Source organism: Manacus vitellinus, unplaced genomic scaffold, assembly GCF_001715985.3.
Source record: "Manacus vitellinus isolate BGI_N305 unplaced genomic scaffold, ASM171598v3 scaffold_5_pilon, whole genome shotgun sequence".
Taxonomy (NCBI): Eukaryota; Metazoa; Chordata; class Aves; order Passeriformes; family Pipridae; genus Manacus; species Manacus vitellinus.
The window spans coordinates 3,251,927-3,264,608 of record NW_021940682.1 but is presented as its reverse complement, the minus strand read 5'-3'; the positions used below and the strand labels follow the sequence as shown (position 1 = coordinate 3,264,608).

The window sequence follows — 12,682 nt, the reverse complement described above, 5'->3', positions numbered from 1 at the left end:
TATGTTTTGCCCTTGAGCACAGGAGACATCACCCCATGACCCCTTGCCCAGGCTTTGCTGGCACCGTGCTGGTGGCTCACAGGGAGCTGGTGATCCCCCCAAGTCCCATGGACACTCCCACCGCCCTCACCTCGGGAATTTCGCTTCCTCGTGGCTCCTCCTGGTGGCAGCAGGGAGACCCCTGACCGCAGGACCATCACCAGCCAGGAACTCAGTGCTTCTATAAGATACCCCGAATTTATGTATTTTTATAGGAGATCCACCACGTTCCCCAGAAAAGCGGTGCTCAATGGAAAATGGTACCTGCTGCAAAGCACACAGGAGCACAGATGGATTTTGGCAAGCACACCTCTGGGCATGGGCTGCCTCTGGGGGTAAACTGTTAATTAAACTACCATTAATGACTTGTAACCAACACTAAGTGCATTTCTATAAACAGATATTGGTCCATATCCCAAATTATCAGTCATAACACTTAATCTGAGATAATGAATTCCTCACCAAACTACTCCACGTCAGTCCTGTCATTTTTCTGTAAATTTTTATATGTTTGAGGAGGATGCTTTAGCATATAATTGTGGTGAAATTAGGCTTGGCAAGGGATTACAGCAGCTGCAGAATCTCTTTGTTGGGCTAAGCATGTGATCCAAGTCTTCTAAAAGATGCTTTAACGTGCCAAGATCAATACCAGAGGGGTAAAGCTTAGAACAAATGGGCTACAAAGGACAAATTCTGCTGGGTAAATCAGTCTGGTAGTGACACACCAGTGATGTCACAGCTGGTAATAGCAATTTGAACAGCCAAAGCAAGCCAGGATGCGGCAGCCACACAGAGACAGGAGTCCAAGGGTTGGCAGTGACAGCGAGCTCTGAAGAGACTGCTGGGAGACACAAGTTTGGTTTAGGGACATGGACTCTACTCTCCACCCTGACTGATAATCAAAAGAACCAGACAGGCAACAAGAAGATGAGTCTGTGCCTTGAAACCTGGTGAATCAAAAATTTAACTTAATTCCATAAAACCTTGATTTTGACATCTGCCACAGGGGCAAGACTCTTTTCTTTACATTGCTTTTGACAGAGACTCTGAACTGCTGTGGCACCATACTGTGAGCAGTAACAAAGCCAAAGTATTCCTGGTTAATGAATGGCCTCTAGAATGGGCCATGAGCTATATACAGATTAAAATTATACCTTATACCTCTCACAGTTTAACAAATGTAACCAGACATTGCTGTGAATTTGTTTTCTTTTATATTAGGAAGTGCCAGTTCTTTGGAATCCTTACCATAGAACCAACTTTGGTAAAGGTTAGTTGAGAGGCTGGAACTTTAGTCAGAGTAAGTTTCGAGGGTACTAACTGGCATATAACACCAACACACCACCTCAACAACCAGTTAAAATCCTTGCTTTGCTGTTCTGCTCCCTCTGAAAATGCTCAACAGTGGGCTGGAAGTTTGCTGAGCACCATGGAATGGTAAACCTGCTTATCAGGTCACTCTCTAGCATACAGGGAACTCATGGTCATATCCTTGAACTAAACTGAAAGTCTGCTCTAAGTTCTAGACACGTGCCCTTTTTCTCCTGAAGTTTCACAGTTATTTCCTCGGAAAGGAGGTGGTTTAATAAAGAAACTATTTCCCACATAACTGTAACTTCCACATTTCGTTGCGATGTGTTTAAAACTGGAACACGAAAAACTAAGGGCATGTTTAAGTAAAAGGTTTATTGTAAGAAAGAGAGAAAACCTTTCCATTTAAGATTAATCCAAGACACTATTTACTGTAAAAGTCACACCAGTGTACGATAGCCAAGCAGTAACAGCATGCACCCCCTCCCTTTTGGAAAGGAAAACTTACCAAAAGACTTTCTTCAAATGTGCATGTAAAGAGACACGAAGACAAATTATAGAAAAAGGTACCCATTTATTCAAGGTATGACAAGGATATTTACAGTATTCATTTGCTCAGAATAAGATCCATCCTCATGAGTTTTAAAGCAGCGATTATAAATTACATTTAAAAGGGGAAACGCTCCAAGCATGTTTCTGTTAGAGATATTTTTACAAGGACAGAAACACTTTAAGGCTAAGTTGTTTTGACCTTTGCTGCCACCCACATTTATCTTGGCAAAACCGTCTCAAAGACAACATTACCTTGAGGGATAAAGACTATGCTAAATTCAACATACAATTCTGTTCCCTCGGACACTTTTCACAACAGTTCACGTGTGACAAAAAAATTGACTTTTGATTTAAAACAATGACTCAATTATAAGTGAGATGACCTGCCTATATCCTGGATTTTCAGAGAGCTAAAACATCATACACAGCAACACATTAATCACCTCAGAAATACATCATCAGCTTCCCTGTCGATGAAGGTACTTCAGCTTACCAAGGAATTTGCTACCAGCCAGGGCTCCATAGTCATGTGGTGCAATCCACCTTTCCCATCACATTATTTTTGGAGAGACAAGAATAAAACTTCCAGCTGACTTCTAAAGTAGATGATGAACTCTGCTTTAAGCAGCACTTGGTTCCCACAGCACAGACTAGTGCCCTACCAGAACAAACAGGATGAGTTTGCTAAGCTGCTGTAGTGTTATTCTGTAGTCACTGTAACACACAAGAGATCTACAGGAGCAGTCAAAATTGGGTTATCTAAAATGGTTTATCTCTTGAGGTAGAGCCCACAAATCATATTTAGTCCTGTCTGTAAACTATACCACACATGCCATCAGGCAAATATAGCCATTTTTTGTTATTTACAGAATAAACCCACTGATTTTTTCAGATGTCATTCACTGTAAATATAATGACTTTTCCTTTTTTTACTGAATAATTTTGTGCCTGTTTGAGAAGGAAGCAAATTTAATATTGACAATAGTGGATTGTAGCCATTTATATGGTTGTAATGAAAATAAAACATGTCATACAAACAAACTGCAGAGCAACATTCAAAAGAGTTGATATATGAGGATTCTTTTTAAGTTAAAGTTATTTTGGAAAATTTCAATTTTAACTGCACAATAAAGAAAAAAAAACAACACCAAAAAAACAGTCATTAGACCTGTAAGGCTACATAGCTACTTGAAAATACTACTCTGGGGTAATTTGTTTTAGGATTAAGTTTGAAAAGACAGTGAAACAACAGAAACTCCCAAGGCCTATAGAAATACAATTCACTGAGCAATCCTGGTTTCTTAGGTGAGGACACCACATAACTAAGTCTATTGAAAGTGCACAACGTTAACATTCCAATGGCCTATTGAAAGTGCACAATTAACATTCCAATGACCCGTGCATTAGTAGGGGACATTTATTCCAGGTTAGCCAAGAATCCTCTGTAACAGCAAAGCTGTTGCTGTGACGGACAGAAGTTTTAAGTTATTTGAAGATAACCCAAGTGAAAAGCTACAAATACATGGAGATTGGCACTTGACCTTTAGTCGGCCCCAGTTGCTCAGTTTTCTCCCCAGAGACTCACGTACACAGAACTTTAAGTTTCCATTTTATTACTGTAAAAAATAAAGTCAATGTGTAGTTCCAGAGTAAACAAAGAAACCTTAGTTTCAAACTGTTTAAAAACAAAGGTCCAAATTCTGATAAGTTACATTTCACAGGGTTCACATCAGCACCTCAGCCTAATGCATTTTTTTGTGAACTAAGCATATCTTACACAGTTTTCATGTTACTGACAAGGGGCTTACATTCTCCTCTGGATGCACATGTAACATGACTCACGGAGAACAACCTGGAGGGAATGCAAACCAGTTTCCACAGTTCCCTATTGAGTTCTACGTGTTCAGAACCAACATTTAAGACCGAAGTTATTAAAGATTGACCTTTTGCATATTCCGAAACGGAAGGCAAATACAATCAACTAACATTTGGCTTTGAAACATTAAGATAACAATGTTTTATTTCAGCCACATATTTACAAAAATGTTTGTAACAGGACTGCGTAGGGTTTCCTTTTTATTGTCATAATACACTTATAGATGAATAGTCATCTTAACCTTCATGCAAAGACGCATCTCTTGTCACACAAGAAGTTTCCTGTTGGATTTTTTGCACTCTGAGGATAGCAAGCAGAGGGTTGGGTAAGTTTGGGTCACCCTTAAAAATGTAGGCCTGTTTGCTCTACTGCACCTTCAAAATAAGGAGGTAAAGCACAGGCACCGTTAATTCCACAAGGGTTCATTGCCTCTAGCATGTTTTCCAAAACCAACAAAAATAGTCTTGAACAGTTGTAACATGGGTTATTCCATGACTTTCACCTCTTCAGTTTACTTCCTGAACTCTGGAGTTACTTTCCTAGAAGCACACTTGCCGAGCTTCTTTTCTAATGTATTTTGTTGACTATACATTTTAAATTAAACTGTTATGTAAAGAACGTAACAAGCTTTTTCCTTTGTACACAACTTAATCTTTGTGCTGAGTATTCTTCAAAAGGATTTTATAAATAATACAGTAAGTTTAGAATCAGTCTTCGGCCCTCTTGTCATTATACCATGTTGTTGCTCTCTCCAACTTTATCTACAAGCTGTAGAAAAGGAGACAAAAAGGTTTTAAGCTGGTGAAGTTTACGCACAGTGAAGCTACTCTCAAATATTACTTGCTACTTGCACAGTTAGTATGTGACTGGAAATGAGAGTCAAGTAGTACTCACCGAGGTCTCATGGTTTAGGATTGTGAAAATTAAAAAAATCTTACATTGCAATTGTGTTTCTGCATGACATGTTTGTCTCATATAGACATTAACAGTGCAACATGAAGATGCAACAGAATGAGAAAGGAAATAGAAGAAATGCAGGTAACACTGCCAGCTTAATGGTTAAAACAAAACAATACAGTCTCAGCCACACATGCATTAGTAGACCAAGGAAGATATTTCAACTGACCATTACTGTGGATTCTCTTCTGAGCCTACGTAGGCTTTGAATAAAACATTAACAATTATCTTTTTAACACAAGATTTAACCCCATTATGATCAAATTAAATATGACTAAAAGAGATCAATTGACAAATGAAACACTCAATTGATCATGAATTATGAGCCAGAACTTGGCCTAACTGTGAGACTGGAACAGATGACCTTGAACACTCATTTTTAAAAAACAGCCTATCCATCTAAGTAATTCCCCCTATTAATTTTTAGTAGCAGCTATTGAAACTGTTGCTTTCAAAACTAGAGTTAAAAATACTTGTGTTAAAACATACAGAAATTAGCACAGTAAAAGTAGTTGACTGAAACACCCTAGATTATCATCTTTCTGGCACCAGTTAATTGTCTTCAAATCCCTGATTATTTTGTTAAGAAAATGGAAACCTCCATTTGAAAAAATACAAATTGTAGTAATGGCAAGATGTAGCCTGGTGCAGTAAACCTTAACAAATATACCTGATGAATGATTATGCATCATGAGAGTTTCTGGATTTGCCATACAAGCTGAAACTTAACACTGTACTCTACTGTTTGCTTTTACAGGCCACTTTTTGGAAATACATCCAAACACTGCACAAAGAGAACAGTGTCCTCCTCATCCTATGGGCAAAAGGAGAGGCACAGGGCAGTGGTAGGATTTGCCAATCTGGTCACCCAGGGCCAAGAGTGAAGCAGAAAGAACCCCAGAATTCCAGGTCACAGTCCAGGGCTCCTCCCACTTCACAACACGTAAGCAGAGGCAGCTTCTGAAATGTGTCCTTCTGTTTTTACATCTAGAAGTCTCTCCCTGGGAATGAATGGGATCTGTGTGGTGCAAGCAAGAACTATACAGGAATGCACTCAAAGTCATTGCTCTAAAGTTATATTTGCTTTATTTCTGATGCATTTCTACTGGTGCTGTATGAATGGAATAAAACACAGCAGAAGCTTCAATTGTTGCATGAAGTACTGAACACTTACCGAGCTTATACCAGGTAAATTCAAGAGATATCCAAGAACTGGAACTCTTCTAATAAAGCCAACCACCACAGGAAAGAACCCCCTTCAGGTAAGATATCAGAAGATTGCATTAGTTGTTGTATTTAGGCAATTCTCATATTGCTATAACATGAAAAAATAACAGGTAGCTTTTAAACCAATTAATCTTGGAGCTTGTTAGCAGCTCACTAGTTTACCAAATATATCAACAGACATTCAGCAAAGAAAGGAGAAAACCAGGAAAGAAACACCTTATTTTTAAACTGACTTAATTTCCTTCATAGCTGGCAACGCTCAGTCAGCTCATGAAAAAATAACTCAGGAGAGAATACCCAACTTATGTCAACAAAACTGATGCTCCCCACTGATTCCTCAAAATTACCATACATGTTTTGAGATAATTTCTTTTTACATTATAGGAAATAAATTCTTGCAAGACCCGATATAAAAACAACTGAAGTTAGTTCTGAGTAATTAAAAGCATATTTGGTACTCTTTACATTAACTGAAGAAAATACAGCATGACAGAGTTGCGTGTTCACTTATTTCCCAAATTTATATAAAATTAGAGGTTTGAATCATGGTGCCTGTCATAGGGTAGGCCTTGCACTGTCCACTTTGCCTCTGCAGCAGGAAAACAGATTTCCTATGGCAGTGTCTCAGCTGTTTGCAGCCAACTGCAGCAGCTCAGCTGGGGGTGGCATTCCCACTGATCCCAAGCGATACATTCCCTGAGTACAGTAAGGACTAAGGTGCAGTGAGACCTCAGCCACAGTGAAGCAGTGAAGGTTGACAAGTCATCATCCTCTTCACCACACTGCTTAAAAATATTTTGTTGGGTAATATCAACACCAAAAAGTTTTTCTTGGAGATTTTCTCGTTTTGAAGATTGGATCATTTCAGTGGGCCAGCAAATTGTGATGCAGGGCACACAAACCACTTGTAGCGGACAGAAACAGCTGGTGTGGCCAAGAATAAGGAATAGTCAGTACAGGAAGGATAATGATGTTAGCCATAACTCTGGCTGCCTGTAATCTGAACAAGGCTCCAAAAGCAGCTTAGATCACAAGAGAAACTGTCCCATAATAGCCAGGGAAGTTTCTGCTATGCAACCAAGCAACAGGATCCTGAGGGATCGGATAAAATTATGGAAAGGTTCCATTTGTAATTTCTTCAGAAGGGGACAAGTTGCTGAAAACACCTGAACATGACTGAAGCAAAACAAAAAGCTTTGTTTGAAGTAGTTACCAGCCAACCTTGAGGCAAGGGATTCAGATTCTAACAACTATTAAGCACTAGAAAAGACGGTCATAGAATCAAAATCATTAAGGTTGGAAGAGACCCTGAAGATCACCGAGTCCAACCACTGGTCTCCAATGGTCTTGAGATGTTTTGAATCCAGATCAGATAAACATTCCCACCTGGAATTATCTATCCCTTGTTGATACTCTTCAGAGTAAGGGATACTTCCAATGAACTAGAGATAACTACTGACCTCTTATAAACCCTCCAACATTATTTTACCCTGTAGCCCCTGGCTAGCACCACTAGATAATCCATAACCCTACCTGCCTAGACATTGTAATTTATAATTCTTTTGAGATCCATTAAAAGGAGGGTGTTTCGTTGGAAACACACTCTACTTGCTTTGTACTGGCTGATTAAACCCAAGTGCTACGTGCAAGAAGTGACAATGTATTCAGTGAAATACTGTGATTATCAAAGCACTTGCAGTGAGAGAATTCAGAGTAACACACAGTAGAATAAGAAACATATATTAAACACGCAAAATTCATTTTCTGAAATCTCACTGTCTTCAGTAGGAGCCAAGTTAAGACTTTTTTTTAAAAAAAAATTAATCTAAACTAAATAGAAGATCAGCAAACAATTTTACTGAGTGCAAAAAGAACACCATGAGAACAGTGGTCTGACTTTGGTTAACAGCAACTGTATTATTTAGCCAGTTGCTGAATATTCCAGGGTCTGTTACTCAATCAATAAGCACTAGTGAAACAGTCTTCATCTGGACAGAAGTCCAAGAACAACTAAAAGCCTCCCTTTTTGCTTCTTAGCATATTCTGTGCTTTGTTCTGTAGTGAGTACGGAAGTTCAGCCATGGAAATAAAGATAAAAATACAGATATGTATGCCAGTTGTAACAAGTCAAATTCTTTCACCATTACAGTTGCATTTATGAAGAACTTAAATGACACATTGTGAAAGTTACAACATGTATCAAGTTTGCTGTTAAAAAAATTAGAATTTCCATTTTTTCCTTAACTCAGTTGAGATGACACTTAACCAAACCAGCAGTTTTGACTCTATTAGGGCACAGGTGTAATGAAACATGACAGAAAACATCTTTCCACTGGGCTGCCATAGTAATGAAATGGTTACAAACCTAAGGATGGCAGTAACCAACTATTTTGCCACGTTTGTTAAAGAAAAGAATAAACTCTCCACCAAAAAAAATACCAAGTATCTGCTTTTTGTATGAGGAAATATTTAAACTTTGAACTGCTAACAATTTGGGCTCCCAGCTTTACAATTCTTTGGTCAGACATCAACTGAACAAAGTCAGTTTGACATATGCCTCACAAACATTAGCAGATTTGAGTCTTGGAAAAATATTTATCAACTTTCCACCTCTAGCAAATGTAAATTAACAACTTCATTTAAAATCTGTCAAAACAAACATTTAAAGGATGCTGCTTTGTCAACTGTAACACAGAAGCACTATATGAATACATTTATTCCTAGATACACCAACACAGAAAGTTATTTTGAAACAGGACTTACCTGAATAATAGGAAGAACCCATAAATTTCAAGGATCATTCCTATTAAAGGCCAGCCAATGAGAACTATGAGCACACCACCCAGGAAGAAGCCTGTTGCTTTCATTTTGTGTTTTTGAAAGAAGAATCTAAACGTTCTTTCTAAACCGATAACAAAAGACAAGCCAGCCACAAATAAAACCTGGAAAAGACCAAAGAAAGAAAATAGCTAATTACGTCCCCAAGTTTAGGATGTAAATACATATATGTTTTACAAAATTAGACTACATTTCTTGCACCAATTCTTTTAATACCAGAAGACAGATGGTGAGAATGAATTTACTATTGATTTTCTTTTTGTAAAGTCCATCTTATAGCATTTGGAGCTCTCAGCTGCTTAAAAAGTGAAGAGTCTACCTTTGTGGTCTCTGACAAACACACTCAAGACAAAAGACCTACTGACAACAGATACATCCTGTCACATAAGTACAATCATTACCACAAGTGGTGCTGAAGCTTAGTACCACTGACAGGAAAGGTTCCTTAAAACTAAGAACATAAGAGCACCTCTGTTCTGTAGCATTGACATCTTCAACAGCTTGGACTGATCCACCTCATAGTGCAAAGGCAAAAAAGGAAAACAGCTGAACAGCATTATCAGTTGTTTTGGGATTTTTAACTGTGTAGAGTCTTTCTACTGTTTATTTGTTCCAGTATAGACTGAACACTATCACTCTTGTGCCAACTAGTTAGAACTATTTGTAGTGTCCTGCAGGAACAGGACTTGAAATTATTTCAGCTTTTAAGCACAAATCTAGGCAACATTTTTTCTCAGAAAGTGATAGTATCTCAGATTTTATTATGGATTATAGATGAAGCTTAAGTTTATATTATTTAATAAATCACTTTTTTATCAACTCCTGCCCTTCCTAACTTCTTTTAAAAAACCCCAAAAGAACCTTTCTGCAAGGATACAGTACCTTTTCTTGCATTATTTTTGGTTACCACATAGCCTGCCTTTGGCTCTTCCTACCTATGTTTTCATCATTTTCCCTAAACAGGATCTTGTATTTCCACCTTACATTAGGAAAAGAAAAAAATAACAATTATTTTATTTTTTACTCTTCCACTACACACTTGATAGATGGTTCATAGCAATGCTTCAGCTAATGCACCCAAAGTCAGATACACAATTTCCTATTTCCCTTCAGTGAATCTCAGTATTTGACTCAGAATGAACCTAATCAGTTTTGCCTGCAGACTTTTAGGCATCAGCAAAAGAGGGGGTGAACATCTACCAGGCTGTTCTTGGGCTGGCTGCTGAAGCTGAGAACAGCAGAGGCACAGAGATTAATTATCACATGCAGAAAACACCCTGTCATTTTATATTTGCTTTGGATTGGGAATTTTGTGTACCAGACCTAGGATTTATTTTCTGTGCTGCTTTATGCAACAACTTTGACTTGGTAAAAGCTGAAGATATTAAATCTCTCTATTATGAAGGCTCTTCTAAACCCAAACTACCAGTAATTCATACTTCTTTCTTTCCTTAAAAAGCACAGCACAGCTACATTTGCCAGCACACAGAGAACACATCGCTATTCTTATCCAAATATATACTTAAAATTGACAGTTATCTTACAAGATCACAAAAAAGCGCCTCAGTAATGACAGCCAATCTAAAAACCACATTTGCAGCAGCACAACAACTGTGGAACAAGCTGCTTCTTGTCTAACCAACATCCCTCAGGCCTGACTCAAGGTATGATATTTAGATCAGTGTGAGCTGTTCTAACTTCAATCAGGAAAAATGATTCACTCACATCATCCAGCATAACTCTTCCTTTATACCAAATTCACCACAGCAGTTCTTGTGATCCAGCTCTGAACTGATAACAGACTGTTCTATTTTTAGTTCATCTTTAATATATCACATATTTAATTCTAAGGACTGCAGAGAAGGCACTTACATTTCCAATAGCCAAAAGAGCTTTGTCAAAGAAGAGTATCATTCCAAAGAAGAGAAAAAACACTCCAAAGCCTGTTAGTCCCATTCCAATCTCTGAAAAAAAGAAACAAATTTAGGCATGTAACAAAACATGGTACCAGGAAAAAGTCATGCATAAAAATTGTGAACAAACTTAGGATGTCCAATCTAAAGATATTTTAAATTTAAATGCTTTCCCGAGGGTACAAATATAGTAAGTCTTGTAGACATCAATTAATTCAAAACCAGAGAGATCTTTGGAAGCTGCTTATCAAAAAAGTCCATATTTGGAACCATACACTGAAATTGAATGCAATCAAAAATCATGCATACATTCATATGGCAAAGACATCCCTTTTGATTTGTTGCTGGTGTGGAGAAAAGGACTGTTTTGTAAAGAGACAACAAAACTTTGTTTTCTGTTTCCAGTTCTTATCCCATTATCTTTACCCAGTAAGGTAAGTACCCTGGTCTTTTCCATCCTCCTGAGACTTCACATTCCACCTCCCATAACCTTGCACAGCAGTCCCACTCCCCCCAGCTTCTGGATGGAACACAACTCAGATGAATCTGCAGGATTTTTCCAAGTTACACTTGTGCTGACAGCTACCAAACACTAGCCTGGGTCTCCAGACAGTTGCCAGTTTTCACAAAACTAGTAGATTAACTAAATATTGAGGGATTAATGTTCAATTATCATCTTCATGTTTCTTATTTCATTTTCCATAATTAAATGTTAGATTTTGATAAGATACATTATCTCTAGACTACTAGTGTTGCATAACAGTTTAATTTTATGTGATCTTACCACGCAGATTTAACTACCTTTTGCAGTTAATGTCTTGGCTTATATTGTGGTGGTCTGGGCAGTGCTGGGTTAACAGCTGGACTTGGTGCACTCCTAAAAGTTTTTTATAACCTAAACAATTCTATGATCTTTGAGTTTTGTAAAAGTTGCTCAAGAAATACTGAGAAGGCAAGAGAGTAGAATGGAAGGTTTGTGTGAAAAACTGGACTAGAAGTGTGAAACTATGATTAGAATTACCACTTGACAATTACCTCTAAGGTATCTTGAAGACCATACTTAGAAATACATCCTGCTTTCAGTTTTAAACCTCTAAATCCTTCCTTTTGACTCTCACACAGACTGAATGGGAGAGAAAAACCTTTTGCAACACGGCTGCAAAAATCTTTGCATCTATCCATGCACTCACCCTTACATTATTGCTATCCCTGGGACCAGAGAATTTAGAAACCTTCAGAATACATAAATTCTATACCAGCCCTAATACCACAGACAGGCTGGCAGCCCAGGGTGTTTGTATATATATGTATTTGGAAGTTCCAAGTAGTTTTGCATAGTCTATCCCGAAACACAAAAAAAACCCCACCCACAGTGTCACAGCCTTCCCTGCTACTGTTGGCCAGAGCTACCTAAATATATTTTAATTACACTTTGGACTGCAATTGTAGATTGAGTTGATTGTTTGCTTGAAGAGCTCAGGAGCAAAGGAGGATCATTCTGCCTGTTTCAGAACTTCCATTTAGTTATTGCAAATAAATTTCCAAACAACTCAAAGAGGTTTGTTACAGCAACATTCCACTTCCCAGACTCCTGCAAGGGCTCAGCTTTCAGCAAGGCTGCAGGGCACGTGATGTTAAAACTGTAGCTCTACATTATCTCATGCCACTTTAAAGTGTTACTATGAGCATTTTAACAACCCACAATTAAAACCTCTAAGTAACCTGCCACAATCAATTTACTGCAGACGTTCTCAGCACTGGTTTACAACGAGAAACAGAATTGCAAAGTGCATTTTCAACGGATCTGCTGACTGAAGGCAATATAACAATTGCAATCTGCCCTTTTCTCCAGTACTCTTTGCTTCAGAAGAGCAGAAACAGTCTGTATTCTGGAAGGGAAACACTTGGAGGCAGGACTCAAAGGAATGAGCAGCTGCCAGAAAGACAAATATGCAGCCATGGGAAGTGA

At 38.2% G+C, this 12,682-nt stretch overlaps 1 protein-coding gene across 1 annotated transcript; it reads right to left on the bottom strand.

Annotated features, from left to right (window-relative positions):
* Positions 1 to 1,904: 1,904 nt before the first annotated feature.
* GOLT1B (golgi transport 1B) lies at positions 1,905 to 10,764 on the bottom strand. The gene is made up of 4 exons (XM_008927265.2): positions 10,673 to 10,764; positions 8,726 to 8,904; positions 5,910 to 5,991; positions 1,905 to 4,546 (listed from the first exon to the last, which is right to left on the bottom strand). The coding sequence occupies exons 1-4, from the start codon at positions 10,754 to 10,756 to the stop codon at positions 4,508 to 4,510; spliced, it is 384 nt and encodes a 127-aa protein (XP_008925513.1). The 5' UTR covers positions 10,757 to 10,764; the 3' UTR covers positions 1,905 to 4,507.
* Positions 10,765 to 12,682: the final 1,918 nt, after the last annotated feature.